This window comes from Nicotiana sylvestris, chromosome 1, assembly GCF_000393655.2.
Source record: "Nicotiana sylvestris chromosome 1, ASM39365v2, whole genome shotgun sequence".
NCBI classification, from domain to species: domain Eukaryota; kingdom Viridiplantae; phylum Streptophyta; class Magnoliopsida; order Solanales; family Solanaceae; genus Nicotiana; species Nicotiana sylvestris.
In genome coordinates, this window is record NC_091057.1 from 122,175,134 (window position 1) to 122,192,448 (window position 17,315).

General features: G+C 37.1%; 1 protein-coding gene across 1 annotated transcript; it reads left to right on the top strand.

Annotated features, from left to right (window-relative positions):
• Nucleotides 1–680: 680 nt before the first annotated feature.
• On the top strand, nucleotides 681–6,368 carry LOC104214299 (cytochrome c). Its single transcript, XM_009763951.2, has 3 exons — nucleotides 681–972; nucleotides 2,854–2,987; nucleotides 6,025–6,368. The coding sequence occupies exons 1-3, from the start codon at nucleotides 861–863 to the stop codon at nucleotides 6,115–6,117; spliced, it is 339 nt and encodes a 112-aa protein (XP_009762253.1). The 5' UTR covers nucleotides 681–860; the 3' UTR covers nucleotides 6,118–6,368.
• Nucleotides 6,369–17,315: the final 10,947 nt, after the last annotated feature.

The window sequence follows — 17,315 nt, forward strand, 5'->3', positions numbered from 1 at the left end:
ACGATAAATTAAATTCAAAAAAAAAAAATAAGAGCCAAATAATTGATTGTAATTTAGGTGAAGAATGAGAGAATGATAATTGAGAATTTGAGTTTGAGAAATGATAGATGAGTGAAGAAATGAAGAAGAGAGGGGTGTATTTATAGTTTTTCAAAGGGCTAAATTAGTAATTACTAAAAGTGTTATCTTTTTAAAAAATTGCCCAAAAAAGGGCTATTCTTGCAATCAACCCGTTGGGCAACGACCAAATTTCAAGCTGACCGTTGCCAACGGTCATATCCCTTCTTTTTTTTTAAAACTGAAAATAGTCGTTGAACCGGTCCGGGCCGGTTAACCAATTCAATAGTATTTTTTATTTATCGAGTTTGACTATTCCAGTTAACCAAATTTATTTTTATATGGACCAACCCCCTAACCCAGCTCCCTAACTATTGGTCCGGGCTGGTCCGGTTACAACCGGTATGGTCCGATTCGGTAACGGATCTACCCGGCCCGTTAAGCAGGTATATTTGAAAGTTATATAAGTCAACAAGTCTTCTATACTATAGTATCGCTTTTCCAATTTTTTTGTTAAACAAAATTCAGCTTAATTCATGGTTTGCACGGAAAGTCAGCAAACGCAAGCGAGGGGTCGTTTTGTCATTTTTTATAAAATAGAAGAGACGCGTGCCACCGCCCTCGAGACACGTTCCACTTTGCATTTTCACTAACCCGAAAAGGCTCTTCGTTGAATCAGAAAGCTCTAGAAACCTCTCCAAAACCCTGAAGAATTTCCCTTTTTATTTCGCCTGAACCTCAAAACTAAACTTGTCATTTTGCTACTTCTCAATTTGCTTTTGCTTATTGGAAATCAGAAAACAATGGCAACGTTCGAGGAAGCACCAGCAGGTAATCCCAAAGCCGGAGAGAAAATCTTCAAAACCAAGTGCGCTCAGTGTCACACCGTCGATAAAGGCGCTGGTCACAAACAAGGTATTTTTCTGTTACACACAGAAACACAGTAAGATTGAGTGTATCGCTGTGTTTTTCTGCTGTTTCTTTACATGTATTATTATTTTCTGAGTTCCTATGGTGTTTTTGGTCCTTTTTTTAGTTCACCGCTTATCATTCATCATGGATCTGAATTTTCTGTGTAGTAGATTCACGTGTCGTACAATTATAGACTCGTTTCATCGTTAGTCGTTACTTTTATATATTACGAGTATTCTGTTTGCTTTAAATTTCGTTGAGTATATATCATGTTTGTTTTTGCATGAATTTTTGTTTGCTTTCCTGCGGAGCTTTTACTCTTTAGTTGATTTGCTGTTTCTTATTCATCGCGCGGATCTGCCTTTCTATAAGTGGATTCACTGACTTTCATGGAATTTAAAAGCAGTCACTAACTTTTAGATAGCGTCTGATGGTTCCTTGTGGATTTAACTTTTTGGTTTGGACTTTTGAGGTGGTGCGTATGTTTGTTTTGATTTTCAATAAATTTATACTGACTGCTAATGCAGCATTGTTATTGAGACATGACCTGTAGAATTAAGAATTAAACTGGTTAGGTAGTGAAAGGAGAGGTTGAGAGAGGGAGAAGAGGGAAGGAATTAACTCCATGAGAGAAAACCAGAAGAGTAAGTCATATGAGAGACTTTTATTTATTTTTTTGAGAAGGATCATATGGGAGACATTTTACATAGTAATTTTTTTTTGTTTCCGCAGCTGAGGATGCAATTAGTGAATATTCCTTGTCACAGTTTCCTTGAATGAGGTTCCAATGGAGTAAAATTCGAAGTGTAAATGTGTGTCTATCCATAGTTGGTATTGGTAAACCTGTCTATGTTACTTATCAGTGTGCTGTGCCGCTTTCCATGTGTATTTTTATTTGCTTCTAGATTACTTTTTAGAACTAATTTAAGGAGGTCGTGATAAATATGTCTATAATTTTTTTATTTTTTTATTTTTTTTGATAGGTAGGTACATATCGATAAGATACACAATTTTGGTTGATATCTGCTACATTTATTATAACGAAATGGTAAATCTGTAGTTGTTAGGAGTCAAAGGTGGATCAAGGTGCCACAATGTACTATTTGAGATGCATGTGCATGATTTTGCCTTATGGACATGGATATTATAATAAACTGCAGAATTCAGGGGAATTAGCAATTGAAAATTTATGCTATATTTTCCAAATTGCATTAGACTGTGTTTAAGGAATTTTATAATTTATGATTTTATATCATGTGTCCTGGAAACAGCCTCTCTGCCCCTCGGGTAGGGGTAAGGTCTACGTACATATTACCCTCCCCAGACCCCACTTGTGGGATTATACTGGGCCCGTTGTTGTTGATTTTATATTATGTGTACCTCTTATTTAGTTTGAAATATAGAAAGGGGAAAGAAAATAAAATAGTGGTATTGAGGTATGAAACTTGCTCTTTTAATTTCTCTCCTTCGTAAGGGTTGGGAAAGGATAGGCACGTGTCGGCTGCTATAATAGTTCACCCTTTTAACTAAAATTTAGCTGCGCTTGCAAGATTTTCGATCATCGTCAGGTGTACATCATTATGGAATTGTCTTCAACTGTTCGGATTGTGCATGTATGATAGTTCAGGTATTTCAGGAGGCATGGCAATCAATATTTGTGTGGATTCTGTTAAGCTTGTTCTTGAGATTTTCAATTTTCATCCTTCTCTGTCTCTGTCCATATTGTCCTCTTCCATTCTTCTGTATTCTACCATATGGTTGATGCTTGAGCACACAATTTACTTTATGCATTTCCCTCCTCCTGCATATAATTTTGCAGAAGAGGCGGCAATTAGTCTGCTTTGCACACATTCAAAGTTTTCTAACATGTCTAACTTTTTCCAGGGCCAAACTTGAACGGGCTCTTTGGAAGACAATCTGGTACAACTCCAGGTTACTCTTACTCTGCTGCAAATAAGAATATGGCTGTGATCTGGGGAGAGAACACATTATATGAATACTTGCTCAATCCGAAGAAGGTGAGGGTCATCTATGTTTGTGTATGACTTTTGTTTTGTAATGTGGTGACTGGTTTTAGTGCTTCACATATGTGTTCTTACCTGTATGTGTTCTCACATGTGTGTTTTGTGTTCTGGCATTCTGTGTGCTTTTGAGTCCTACTTAAAGATAGTTTTGGCGGATTTCATCTGTCTGAATAATTATCTCTCTCTATGTTATCCCAATTTGTCTGACCAACTTTAGCTCTTTACCTGTGCTTTTTCCCTTACCATGCAAGATGAAACATGTGCCAGTTGAGGTCCATTTGTTATGGTCTCACACATCCATTCACTGATCATTTGGTCTGTTTCTCAAGTCAAGTCCCATTGTGATTTGGCAGCCAGTTATGTTGAGTTTTCTATTTGAATGCTTTATTGTGAAAGCGATTAAGGAGGAACGCCTTGTGGGGCTCCTTCTCGACCATGGATAACTTTTAAGGGTTTAGTATGTTAAAAAACATCCTGGTCATTAAAATAAAAGATATTTTTCATCTCTGAAACAGCTGTAGATTTTACTTAGCCTCGTAATTCTTGTTTGTTAGTTTGTTATGACATTTGAGTCTCTTGACCGCGTAAGTTGAAATGAATGAAAGAGGTCCAGATTGGAAAAATCCAGCAAAAATAGGTGGTAGCGAGAAAGTAATGAGGATAGAAATCGAGTGGCAGCCTATCCTGGTATTTAACTCGCAATAACCAAGGTGTAAAGCTTTTAGGAAGATCTTCCCCGCATGTAGTAATCGGGCATCCCCTGCTTCTCTTGGTCACTCCTGTGAAGCTGTGAGTTGATGAGCAAGTGAATGAACCATGTTAAAAAATGATCCTCTTTGTTCTGTTTCATCCCTTCACATATCTTAAAAACCCTTCTGCAGGTTGGGTGTTGGCACTTGATTAATCTAGTTAAAGTCGGGCTGTTCTGTTGAGTGAAGCTGATTTATAGCCTGTTTGGCCAAGCTTCTAAAATCAGCTTATTTTGAGAAGTGCTTTTCTCAAAAACACTTTTTTCAAAAAGTGCTTTTGGTGATAAGAGCCCGTTTGGCTTAGTTGATTTAGAGTAGCTGATAAGCATTAGGTGCTGAAAAACACTTTAAGTGTTGAAGCTGATTTAAAAAATAAGCAGTTACGTGTTTGGATAAAAGTGCTGAAATAAATAATAAGCAGCTGAAGAATTGGGTATATGAAGAATTCTGTTTTTAAAAAAAAGTATTTTAGGGATAGAATAGTAAATATTTTGGTCAAACCTAAAGTGCTTATAAGCTGAAATTTGATAAGTTGGGGAGACCAACTTATGGCTTTTGGCTTATTTTTGGCTTATAAGCACTTAACTTATAAGCACTTTTAATTTTACCAAACGTGTAGATAAGCCAAAAAGCGTTTATAAGCCAGTTTGACCAGCTTATAAGCTTAGCCAAACACCCTCTAACTAGTTTGTGTTTGGCTAATTAATTTGAAAAGCACTTTTGAGCAGTAATTAGTGGTTGGCCAAGCTTTTGAAAACTGCTTCTATGTGTATTTTTCTCAAAAGTGCTTCTCAGAGAGGTGCTTTTGGAGAGAAACTACTTTTTTCTGCTTTTCCAAAACTGCTTCTGCTTCTCCTCAAAAACAATTTTTTTTCCTTCTAAAAGCTTGGCCAAACACCTCAATTTTTTACCAAAAGCACTTGCGGCAAAAAAAAAGCATTTTTGGTCCCAAAAAAAGAGCTTGGCCAAACAGGCTGTTAGATGTAGATTATGCATACCGAAGCCCAACTTACTGAAATAAAGCTTCAGCAGGCAAAGCAAGCTTTTCCCTTTGTTCTTTGATCTTTAGTGTTTAGATACCATAAATTCCTGGAAGTCAGTTCGTCAGTGTTGCACTTGGATTTTTTTTGTTCTAACATGATGACTTTAACAATGATATCCAAAAAGATGTCTATGCTTACTGAATTAGCCGGGTTTAAGGTTTTTGAATGTTATTTCCTACTCAAGTAAGGGAGGTACTGCAAGATATTGCTAAGATGTGCGAAAATGATGGGATGAGTAGAGAACTTGAGCATTGAGGAAATCATACCTTTATCTAAGCAGCATTGTCCTGAGATTTATGCTCTTTAAGCAGAAAGTTGATGTCCAAAACCTGAGATCCTAATGTTGGAAGTGAATTTGAGATATTTGCACCTGTAGACTCGAGAAATTTTGAGTATCAATTTGTAACTAATGCTGCACTAGTTTAAATGTTTTTCACCTCAAGATGGCCTGAAATACTTACAAGTCAGCTTCTAACTATGGGCTTAAGAAACATTGAAGAACATTTTTTTTGTAGTCACTCAATTGCTCAGTGTCTCCTCTGGATTCTAAAGGTGTTAAAATTGGACCAATTCAGGATTGAATAGGACCATAAAAAATGGAGGTTGTATAGTGTGAAAATAGAGTAAACTTTAGCCGCTTGATCATCTTTAGGAGCTCAAGGCCTTCGACTTTGTTGTTCACATAGTTTCTTTTTTGATAAAGTTATGTATACATAGTTTCTTTTCTGATAAAGTTGTGGTGTTTACATAGTTGAACCACCCATCGACATATGTGATAATATGCATTTAAAGGAAAGTAAAAAGAGGGAGGTCAGAATGGAGTATAGTTACGTCCTTTTTGCGGGGTGATGTGTAGTATTCCATTTGGTGGCGTTAACAGGGGATCAATGATACTATCTTATTTTAAAAATAAATTGCTGTGGGAAGCTATATACGAGTTGAAGCCAAGCATGCATGACCACGATCATACAGCACCCAAATGCGAAAGTTTTATTTCTGCAGGTTCAGGGGTAGTCAATATCAATTGCTCTGGTGTGAAGTGACTCTGTACATTGATCCTCTGGTTGATTGCATATTTCTTGTGTTTATCATTTCTTGCTTTACATGGTCGTGCTCTTTAATTTTTTTTTTATGTGATGCTGACATAAGCAACAATTGAATGTGCTAGAATTATCTTGATATTAGTTTTTCATGAATGCTATGTGTATCATCTAATCATCTGAGGTGTTTTTTGTGCAGTATATTCCTGGGACGAAAATGGTCTTCCCTGGGTTGAAGAAGCCACAGGAGCGTGCAGATCTTATAGCTTATCTGAAGGAATCAACTGCATGAAGATCTCTTTGGAAAATCATGATACTTTTGCTAGTGGCCTAGAGTTGTATCCAATGGTAGCCTTACACATTTTATATTTTTAAAGTCATCCTTTAGCCGATCAAATAACACCACATACTTTATCATGTCATTCTTCTGGTTGAGCAAGCCAGTCTTGAGGAATTTTGTCAAGAGTTTGTTATTTGAAGTCTTTTCAAATCTTTACGTGCTCATGAATGTGTTTGGAGCCAGTTCGTTGTGAACAGCTTACATATCTGGTGTTCCTGTGTTTTATCCTTCACAAGTTGCTCTGTTGGTATTTTATTCAAAAAAAAAAAAAGGATTCTTCTGACACTATCTGGTCATAGACTAATTTTCCCCGTGGCTGTTCAAGTGTGTTTCTGGGTTTGAATAGGTGGTTATGTTGTGAAAAGATGGGGGGAGTTGTACCTGTGAACAACTAATTTTTTGAGTCCGAAATTGAAATGTTACCTTTTTGGATATAAAATACATTTATATAGTTAAAAAAAAGGTTACATTTCTACATAAAATGCAGTATTATACTGCATTTTATTAAAAAATTATTTTTAAGGGAAACGTAGTATAATATTGTGTTTAAGGAAAACGTAGTATTATACTGCATTTCCCTATAAAATTGGGCCCACCAATAATAAGAGTTTTGCAGGACTGCAGAGAATATTTGTTTTTTTAGTGTAAAACGTATTATAATACTACGTTTTACACTGAAATGTAGTATTATACTGTGTTTTATACTACTTTTTGGACCCACCAATAAGTATTCTGCGGATAACTAACATAACAATAATTCAAATATATAAAACGCGATATTATACTGCGTTTTACATAAAAAAAATTCTACATCCCGATCTCGGACTTACCTTATTTAAAGGCGTTTGATTTTTATGAAAATCCATTCAAAACTTTCTTTCAAACTTTCGTTCATACTTCTCTCTTCTTCTTATCAAGCATTTTGTTTATAATGTCTGAAGAGCCAAAAATAAGGGTTTCATTATATTGGGAGGGGGGTGAGGCGGGGGTGGTGAGGTTGTTATGGAGAATAACTCTGTGAGGTATAGCTCACCTCCACAGTGTCATGTTAAATTACCGCTTATAATGGAGTACGATAAATTGATATCGTTGTTACGTAAAAAAATGAGTGTGGGGAAACGCTCGGTGAACCTTAAAGTAACCGGTAGATTTTCGTATTCAGTGACTCCGCATGGGTTTGCTTATTATTCTGAGTTTAACATCGAAGATGATGAAACTCTTAGAGATTTTTTGCGAATTCCGGATGAATACAAAGAATTTATTGTAATAAAATTGTTGGAAATGTACGTTAAGGTTGAAGAATAATGAGGGTGTGCATAGTAGGGATAACCGGGTGGTTATTCTGGAGCAATTTTTGCCGGACAGATTGCTGATGAAAGAGCTTGCCTTGATTTAAACTTGTCACCACCGGCGAATGAGCAGCCACAAAATAATTTTTCGACTTTATTAATCCACAAGACGACTGGTAAACTTCAATTTTCTACGCTTTAGCGATGTTTATTTTATGTTTTAATTGGATTCTGTATTAACACTCTTATTTTTCATAGGGGGTACCGTCCGGATATGAATTTTACAAGTTATGATCCCGCCCCTAGTTGGAATATGCGTAGTTCTGGTGTATTGGACCACGGTGGTCCATTCGGGAGTCATCACCAACAAGAAAATATCCATCATGGAACGTCAACACAGTACGACTTGTAAGTAAAATGATATAACTGTATGTAAAGTATTTATCTGGTTGGGTAGCTTATCATTTTGTTCTTTTTGTGTAGTGAAAACGAGCAACTTGATTTTCCTGACCTCACACAGTTGCCCATAGACGACGTACTGACTCGTGATTTGGCAGATGCGCAGAGTCAGGAAGATGATAGTGATTATGACAACAATGCCGATGAGTCTGGAGATGACACACCCTTCCATGATGAGGATGATGACGAGGAGGAAGTGGATGCCGAACTTGAACTGACGAGGGAGCATGCTCCTCCACCTCCTGTTAGATCAAGAGTGTACGAGTCTCACGTGCCCTTTCATGAGCGAAATATTCCCTACCTTGATAATTTGCCAAGTATACCGGACGAGGATGCCCTCACAAGGGATGATGATGAATTTTGGTCAACGATGTGGGATGAGTCTAGACCAGCGGTGCTTGCAAAGGGCATGTATTTCCCTGATAAAGCTCGCCTAATCAGGGCTGTAAAAATCTACAACGTAAGAGAGTGCTGTGAGATGACGGTAAGGAAGTCAACTACGGAGGTATACAAGGTTGTATGCCGTAGAGACTTTATGGGTTGTCACTGGATGTTGCGTGCCAGCAAGAAGAAATCAGGTTTGTGGAAAGTGGGTAAATTTATTAGCACTCACAGATGTGAAATGGGTACATTCACTGAGAATCACTACAATCTGGATGTAGACTTGATTTCTCTTGTCTTGATTTCATATTTGGAAGTTTCCATTAGGTTCAAGATTAAAAAGTGTATTGCAGCTGTCTACCAGGAGTATGGTAGTACTATAACCAAAAGAAAGGCATATCTCGGTCGCAAACGTGCCTTTGAACTTATTTATGGCGACTGGGATAAGTCTTTTTCATCTCTGCCCAGGTACATGGCCACACTACAACACTTTAACCCCGGGACTGTTGTTGAATGGAGGTGTGAGCGGAGTCCGGACAGACCCGAATATAATTTTAACTATGTGTTCTGGTAATTTAAACCAGCAATTGACGGTTTTGTGCATTGTCGTCCTGTAATTTCCATAGACGGTATTCATGTCTATGAAAAGTATGATATTAAGCTTTTGATTGCAGTAGATGCCAACGGACAAGTATTTCCACTAGCTTTTGCCATTTGTGCCAACGAAAGCGAAGAGACATGGACGCTTTTTTTAACCACTTGAAGCAGCACGTTGTCAAACAGCGTTTAGGTATTTGTCTAATATCTTATCGATATGGTGGTATTTTAAGTTCTGTACGGCACTTGCATGAATGACAGGAACCCTATGCATACTACTGTTACTGTGTGAGGCACCTGAAGGCCAATTTCCAGAAGAAATATCCTGACAAGGCCTTGCATGATTTAATGTGGATGGCTGCAACTAAGCACCAGCAGTGCAAATTCATGAGGCGCATGGAAGCGATCCGGTAGTTAGATCCACGAGCCTATACTTGGCTGATGGGACATGAGCTTCACATGTGGACATTGCATGCTGATGGCAGCAGACGATGGGGAGCCCTGACTATAAATGTGTCGGAGTCATTCAACAGCTTGTTGAAGTCTGCCCGTGGATTGCCTGTCAGTGCCATGGTCCTCATGACATTCAAACAGAGTGCGGAGAGGTTTGTTAAAAGGCATGGAGCTGCATCGGCATGGATGGACAGAGGTGTTCAATTTATGCCAATACTGATGAGAAGATTTGAAAGGTACAAGAGGCGAGCACATTGGCATTCATTTTTACAGTACGATCACGACCGGGGTATTTTTTAAGTTAAGACCGCTATACGCGGACACCGGGGGAATAATCTGCAGACGGTGAATGAAGCCAGCAGGTTGTGTTCATGTGGGAAATGGACCATCTACCACATGTCGTGCGCACATGCCTTGAAGTGCTTTCAACAAGTTTGTTTAGAGGCAACCAACTATATTGATAGGCAATACAGTGTTGCTACATGCGTAGACACGTATAGTGAGCAGTTATAGCCATTAGGTGCTGAGCATTATTGGCCGCCGGAACCTTTTAAGATGGTGTGTAACAAGGACTATTTGCGCAAGCTGCACGTGCAAAAGAGAATGCGTATACGGAACCAAATGGATGTTGGTGACACCGTTTATGTGCGTAAATGTGGCATATGTTCGCAAACAGGACACGACCGTCGTAAATGTCCTTCAGGTGGTGTGCGTGGCGGTGGTAATCCAGCTTCTGGTGCAAGTTCGTCGAATGTACCCACTATCAAGGAAACACCTAGTCTTTTGTTTTCGTATTTTTTTTGTAATACGTGTCTGTACTTGTGTATGTTGCAATATCTATCAAATAAAATTATGTTCCGAGGTCTCGTTACATTTTATTTTTTAACATGACCTTTTGAATTGGGATGCTGATATGGTTGTTCAAATATTAAACTTATTGGTGTTAGTAAAGAATACCAATCTAAAAATTAAAAAAAAAACTATAAAATCAAGACATCCTTTATTATCCTTCTTAAAATTAAATATGTAAAGCGTGGTATAATACTATATTTTGTGAGTTGTCTTGTCGTTCTGAAAAAGCTAAAAACCATGTGAAAAAGCTGTTTTGTTCCAGAAAAATTAAAAATGTAAAGCGTGGTATAATACTACGTTTTGTGAGTTGTCTTGTCATTCTGAAAAAAACTATTTCGTTTCAGAAAAAATTAAATATGTAAAGCGTGGTATAATACTACGTTTTGTGTGTCTATAAAGCGTGGTATAATACTACGTTTTATGCGAAATTTTGCCTATAAACAGGCGCATTCTAATTATTTTCTACACTTAACAATAACCAATAGCAAATATTTTCATAAAAACAAAGTTTCTCTTTAAGAAATGTCTCAACAACCCCTTTATGTCCCAAGGTGCGAGTGCGGGAAAAAAAATACATGATGTACGATTGTTGGGAAGAAGCTGGACGCCGCTACTGGGCGTGTATGAACAAGTTTTATAGGCAACCCGACGAGCCTCCATGCAATTTTAAGGTATGGATTGATGAACCCTGTCAGCAGAAATACTACAAAGGCCAGTTGTATTTTCTTCATAATTTGTGTACAAGGTACCGGGAAAGAGAGCGTCAATCCAAGCAAGAAGTTGAGGATTTGAAGGCGAAACTCAATGAGGTGGAAGAAGAAAAAAAAACTGGAAGACCAACTCAAGTGGTTGGAGCAGAGAATACTAGGCGGTCGTGACTAAATAATGTCATGTACGTGTTGAGCGTCGTAGTGTATCTTTATATTTCCCTTGTCAAGCATTTTTATTAGTTGTACTGTTTGTGTTGTGTTAGGTTTGCTATGTTTGTGTTTGTATTGTACTGTTAAAATAAAATTGTTGTTAAAATAGAATTGTTACCATTATTTACATAATGTAGTATTTACACAAAATACAAACAAAAGTAAATCAATGAGTCCCGCATCCTGTGTGCTTCAGTGCTGCCGCTGGCCTGAGTCGCATCCTTTGTCGTCCGGGTACACTATCAGTATCATCATCATCAAGTCGCTTCTTTATGTGAGGATGTGCAGCAGCATCGACAATACAGCTGGCAGGATCGGTAGAATGGTCGTCGGGCCGTCAGCAACCTACAAAACAATTACTAAGCTTAGCATGTGAAAATGTATATTAGTATTGTACGTGTTAACTCAAAAACATTTTCTCACCATGGTCTCGTCGGCCTCCTGAGTATACGCATCCGTGGTGTTCTCATCATCGCATACAGTGGCCTCCGTGATGGGCTATGATGAAGCCTTAATAAGAAAATTAAAAATTAATTTATGGCAAATCATTAAGGAAAAGGAAACCAATTGAAATTTTACAGTAATACAAATATACCTGCGCCTGTGGTAGATCAGCATCAACCGCGGGGATGAGGCATAACTCAACCTGCGCCCGCCATCCACGTCTCGGGTTGGCCGATCCTCAGCTGTGGTCGATGGGCCTGAAAAGAACTGGCCTATATCTCCGTCGAATGTACCCGTGATCAATAATGTATCTGACGGGGTGACCTGCGATGCTGGCAGAGACAGCTGAAGGCTGTATGACGGCATGCTGCTGGAAGGCTCATCTAACTGAGGGAAATAACCCGGCTGATCATCTCCAAGATCCTCATCATGTGCCTCAACAGGTGGGTCGATAGGTGCCTCAACGCCCCCTTGCTGGGGACCACCTCCTCGCCGTCCCTCGCGACCCCGTGGGGCACCCCTGCCTCGTGGGGCAGCCCTGGCTCGTGCCCTACCCCTGCCTCATGGGACAGGCCTACCCCGATGGTTCTCCTCTGGTGCCGCATACTCAGCCTCGTGATCCAACCTCGCGCCTTCTCTGGCTTGCTGCAGGGTCCGGAGAGCCAGCTCTTCCACCCGCCAGCCATACTCAACGACTGCAGCATTGTCGCCATGCTGCTGCATCTCCTGTCCCAACCGGTAGAACATGTGATGCCCAATAGCCTGCGCAACATTTATAATATTGATTAAATAACGCTATATCACAATTATAAGATATTAATAAGCCACAAAAACATACCAGTGCCTCGTGTCTCTCGGCGTATGGTCTGTAGCGATCGCCAAGTACATGAATGGGGTTCCCAATCATCAGCCGGGTGTGACGGCGGTACCATGACATATACAATTCAATAGTCGCCTCGTGGATCTGTGAAGGTGGTGGCGGAATCAAGTCCTCTCACTGGTCCCAAATATGGACCTGCGCCTCTAGCCATCGTACATTTGGTATATCTCATTTTTTAAATTTGACTGCTCCAATTAACTATGTCGGAAGCAGGAATTCTTTGATTAAATTTATCTTCTCTATATCCTTTCGCCCTAACCTACATTCTAGAGCTAGTTGTGTTACAAAACTTAAGCTTTTTAATACTTTATTAGAGTTGTCTTGTAATCTTGTTTCACATAAAAAAAAATTGAGATACAGGAAATAAATAGTTAGAGAAGAAAGAGCAAAGTATCAATAAGAAAAAGGACTATAGTTAAAGTTTCGAATAAATTTATAACTCTAAAGCTTAAAATATTTTGGAAAAATTATTATCAAAAAAATTAATTATTTAACTCACGTAAAAGTATAATAGAACTCCATTGCCGCAATTTATTTGACATAGGTTGAACGTACTCCAAATTCAAGATAGAAAGATTAAAGGCACATAAATTAAAATATGAATAAAATACAAAAGTGATCTTGGGAGTTAATATTTATTTTTAGGACAATTCAAGTTCATGCCTCAAAACAATTTATTTGTTCTGAAAGCTCCTAACATGATCGTAAAGAATGAAAATACGGGACTTGAACTCGTGATTAATTTATTTAAAATATGGCTAGGGAATCCTTTTAGTCTTGGATATGATGTCCATGAAAATTAAGAATACAGAAATATATTTTCCAAAAACATGTCATATGTATGTCTAAGTGTGTCCAGTAATTTCTGTGAGATGCAATGCCATATAATGAACCAAAAAAATAAAATATTAACATGTCAAAAGTATACAAGGGCGAGAAATAGTATGTGTTGTGCATTTTAATACGAGAGAAATTATAATGATGCATATATAAAAATACTCTGTACGCGATAATAGTGCAAAAAACTTTATACTGTGACGTCCTACAAATCTGAAGTGCTATAAGATCAAATTCGTTGGCTCTTGCCTTACATCCTAAATGTGTATTGTCCAAATCCCCATTCTTTTTCTTAAACCTAAGCTAAAATGTTCTTCAGGTATATGTATAAAATGACTTACATATGCAAATTAAAATAAGAAGTCCAAATTAAGTACAACTAATAACAAAAAAAACAGAATCTTAAGTGATTGGTAGAATAGTAGATGGCCGTATAGGATTATAAGTCTTATTGGAACTTAAACAACGAAATTATTCAAAGCACAAACAAGAAAAAAAAGAAAACTAAATGTGCCGGAGTGGTAAATAACAAATTTGAACATAGAAGAACAAGAGTGAGGAGAAATAGTAACCACATGGGCAATTATTTTTTATACCGAATGAAACTAAAGTTTAGTTACTAAACAATTGCAACTTTTCGCCAAACGCGCCAATTCCGTGACTACTGGTAATTGGTAGTTGTTTGTAGTGTTTTTATTTTATTTTATTAAATAGATTATTTAAGTTTTCCTGAGTCGAGGGTCTTTTGGAAAGATCTCTCTATCCTCATAAAGTAGGGGTACGGTCTGCGTACACATTACCCTCCGTAGACCCCTTTGTGTGGAATAATACTGGGTATATTGTTGTTGTTCTAGAGTATTTAAGTTAATATGAGGATATTTTAGTAATTTAACTTTGATCTAAGGACTTCCCATTTTTAAATATAGTAAAAATATAGATTATTCTAGTGCTTTAAATGAGTTCCTAATAACTTGAAATAATTTTGGGTCCATTTTTTTTTAATTTGAAATAGCTTCAAGAGCTGGATTAGCTTGCTGCATCCTACTTTAGAGTTAAGAATTGATGTCATAAATGTGATTCTTTAAATGCCTCTCTATTAAAACTTTGACTCATTTTTTGCATTAATTGCTTACAATTATCACGACTGATTTTTTGGCCGAGTTGTTACTCGCATCTATACGTCCATTTTAGCGAAGATGGGCTATGAGGATTTAGAGCAAGGGCGACCCTTCAATAAAGCAACTAAAACAACTGCTTTAGGCCCTACATTTGTGAGGGCCTCATTTTTTGTTACATCTAATATGTTATGTATAAGTTTTAAAAAAAGGTTTTGTGAAGTGAAAAAATTTAATTTCTTTCTTTAACAAGTATAGAGAAGAAGGATTTACTACTGCTATGATTTCTGCCACGAAAATTGCACTTGAAATGAATATCGAACCCGAATTTCGTAAGAAACGTATGATATATAGGAAGTAACAATTTGATGAAAATGTTGATAATAAAATCTCAAAATATTTTGAAGAGTCATTTGTAGTTGATTACTTTATACATAGTAGACAAGGCTGTTTTCTTACTTCAAAATAGATTTGAACAATTCAAAGCATATGAAAATATTATTGGTTTTCTATTTAGCGATAAAAATTAAGATCGCTAGATGATAGAAATTTGAAAAAATATTGCCTTAATCTTGAATGTTCCTTAAAGCATAATAATCAATTCGATATTGATGGTTTAGATTTATTTTCAGAAATAAAAATATTAAGAAAATAGCACAATTAGAAGACAACAGATTAATTGATACACTTGGCCAAATAAAAAGATTTGATTCTTTTTCAATGCCTATATTACTTATGGAATTATGTTAATAACTCTTGTTACACTCGTTTCAGCAGAAAGAAATTTTCAAAATTAAAATTGATAAAATCTTACCTAAGATCATCAGTGTCTCCAGAAAGGTTAAATGAATTGGCTATATTGTCAATTAAGAAAGACTTATTAAGAGTTATTGATTATAATAAAATTATTCATAACTTTGTATCTAAGAAACGATAAAAAAGTAGACTTCAAATAAATAAATGAAATTTAAAAAAAAGTTAAGGCCCCTTATAAAATTTGGCTTTAAGCCACAGAATTGGTCGGGCCGCCCCTGATTTAGAGTAAAAATTACGTGGGGTGGCCATTTTTTAAAGTGATATTTATTTTTTATCTAGCATTTTTAATGTTGAGTAAAAGTAGCCACTAGTCTATTAAAATTAATATGAAAAGACGGTGTTACCCTTTCTTCTATCTCTTTTCCTTCCCAAACGGCGTGAGTGAAAGCGTCGGATTTTCATGAGCTGTAACTTGGCTATAGTCTATTCTTTGTCAGCAGTCTTCCATCCGACATAAAATTCCTGCAAGCTACTGTTATGCTCGATCTTTAGGATTTTTCTTGTTAGGATAAAGATTGAGGAAAAGTAAGTATATAGCTTAAAAAGGTGAGTGTGAAGAAGAGAGAGTGGGAATTGCAAGTTGCCTGAAAAAATAGAGGAGGGCCATCGAAGTAGGGAGGTTATCGGAATAGTTAAGGACAGGTGATCCTTAACTTAGACTTACAAGCTCATAAATTATGGACAGCTAATCCTGAACTTACAGTAACAAGTTCATAAGTTAAGGACACTTGGTCCTGAACTTAGAGTTGGAAGTTCAAAAATTAAGGACATTTGGTCCTTAACTTAGAGTTACAAGCACAGAAATTAAGGACATGCAGTCCTTAACTTAAGAGTTACAAGCACAAAAATCAAGGATAGGTAGTCCTGAACTTCGAGTTCCAAGTTCCAAGTTAAGGACATGTAGTCCTAAACTTAGAGTTACAAGTTCAAAAGTTAAGGACAGGTAGTCCTAAACTTTGACTTACAAGCTCATAAGTTAAGGACACTTGGTCCTGAAAGTTACTAGTAGAAGGTATTTGTTCTTGTTGTTTCCTGTATAGTACTTCTTATCTGGTATAAATATGGAATGATGGAAGATCAAGTTTTAACTTTTCCACTCTTAGATATATATTATCCTCTTTATCAGCTACCTACAGCAGTAACATACGTAAATATAAATGATATAACTGAAACAAAAGTTAATTCGAGCCCACTGAATTCACAATGTTTCCTTGAGGAATTTAATCCCCTCCTAGTACCTAAGGTTATGGATTATTTCCTCCCAGGATAGAACGAATTACACACTGGTGCAACGGTACTTCAAACCCCAGTATTTCAGCGAACGCAAAGTTCGGCAGCAAATCACACTTACAATTGCTTTGTTTGTAGTTTTAAAACAATGCAGAACAAGGGAGGAGAACTCAGAAGTCGAATGGAAATTTTGAGAGGAAGGAATGCAATGTATAGCTGATGTTGAATTCTTACTGAAGAGGATATCAGATTGCAATTTGTTTTTCCAGTGTATACACAGTGTATACAGAGTGTAGTTTGAGCGTATACAGAGTGTATATCAATTATATACAGAGTGTATATCAATTGTATACTGAATGTTTCGAGTGTTTTTTTCCGGTGTGTTCTTCTTTCTCTACAACTTCTGCTCTATTTATAGCAGTCATGTGAGAGAAATTCTCCCCTTCCATGGTGGGACAAGCATTAGGATATCATGGAGGAAGCACTTACATGGTGGAATGAACACTTGCTTGGTGGGAGGAGCACTTGGCCATGGTGGGAGGTGCACTAGGCATCTTGTTGCTTTCTTGGTGCAACACAATACACGGATTGGAAAATATCCGTTACAAACACGGATTATATCACGTTAATATTCACTATTAACAAATAAATTTGGTCCAAATAATTAATCAATCGATCGATCATTTGATCAAATCCGAATCCAAATCCAAATCCAAATCCCATATCTCATTCACTCTCATTTTAAGACTATTTCATCTTAAACAAAAACTCAACAATCCAAAACTCAACAATCCAAAACTCAACAGTATTTTCGTCCGAGTGAGTAAAAATTTATTAAAGTCTTGGCTTAAAACTAAAGATATTTTAAACAGTGGCT

Bases quoted from the DNA above. Each gene is read 5' to 3' on its own strand.
- LOC104214299 (XM_009763951.2), top strand. From the start codon at position 861: ATGGCAACGTTCGAGGAAGCACCAGCAGGTAATCCCAAAGCCGGAGAG. The intron at 973-2,853 runs GTATTTTTCTGT...AACTTTTTCCAG, and splicing joins AGGCGCTGGTCACAAACAAG to GGCCAAACTTGAACGGGCTC. The intron at 2,988-6,024 runs GTGAGGGTCATC...TTTTTTGTGCAG, and splicing joins ACTTGCTCAATCCGAAGAAG to TATATTCCTGGGACGAAAAT.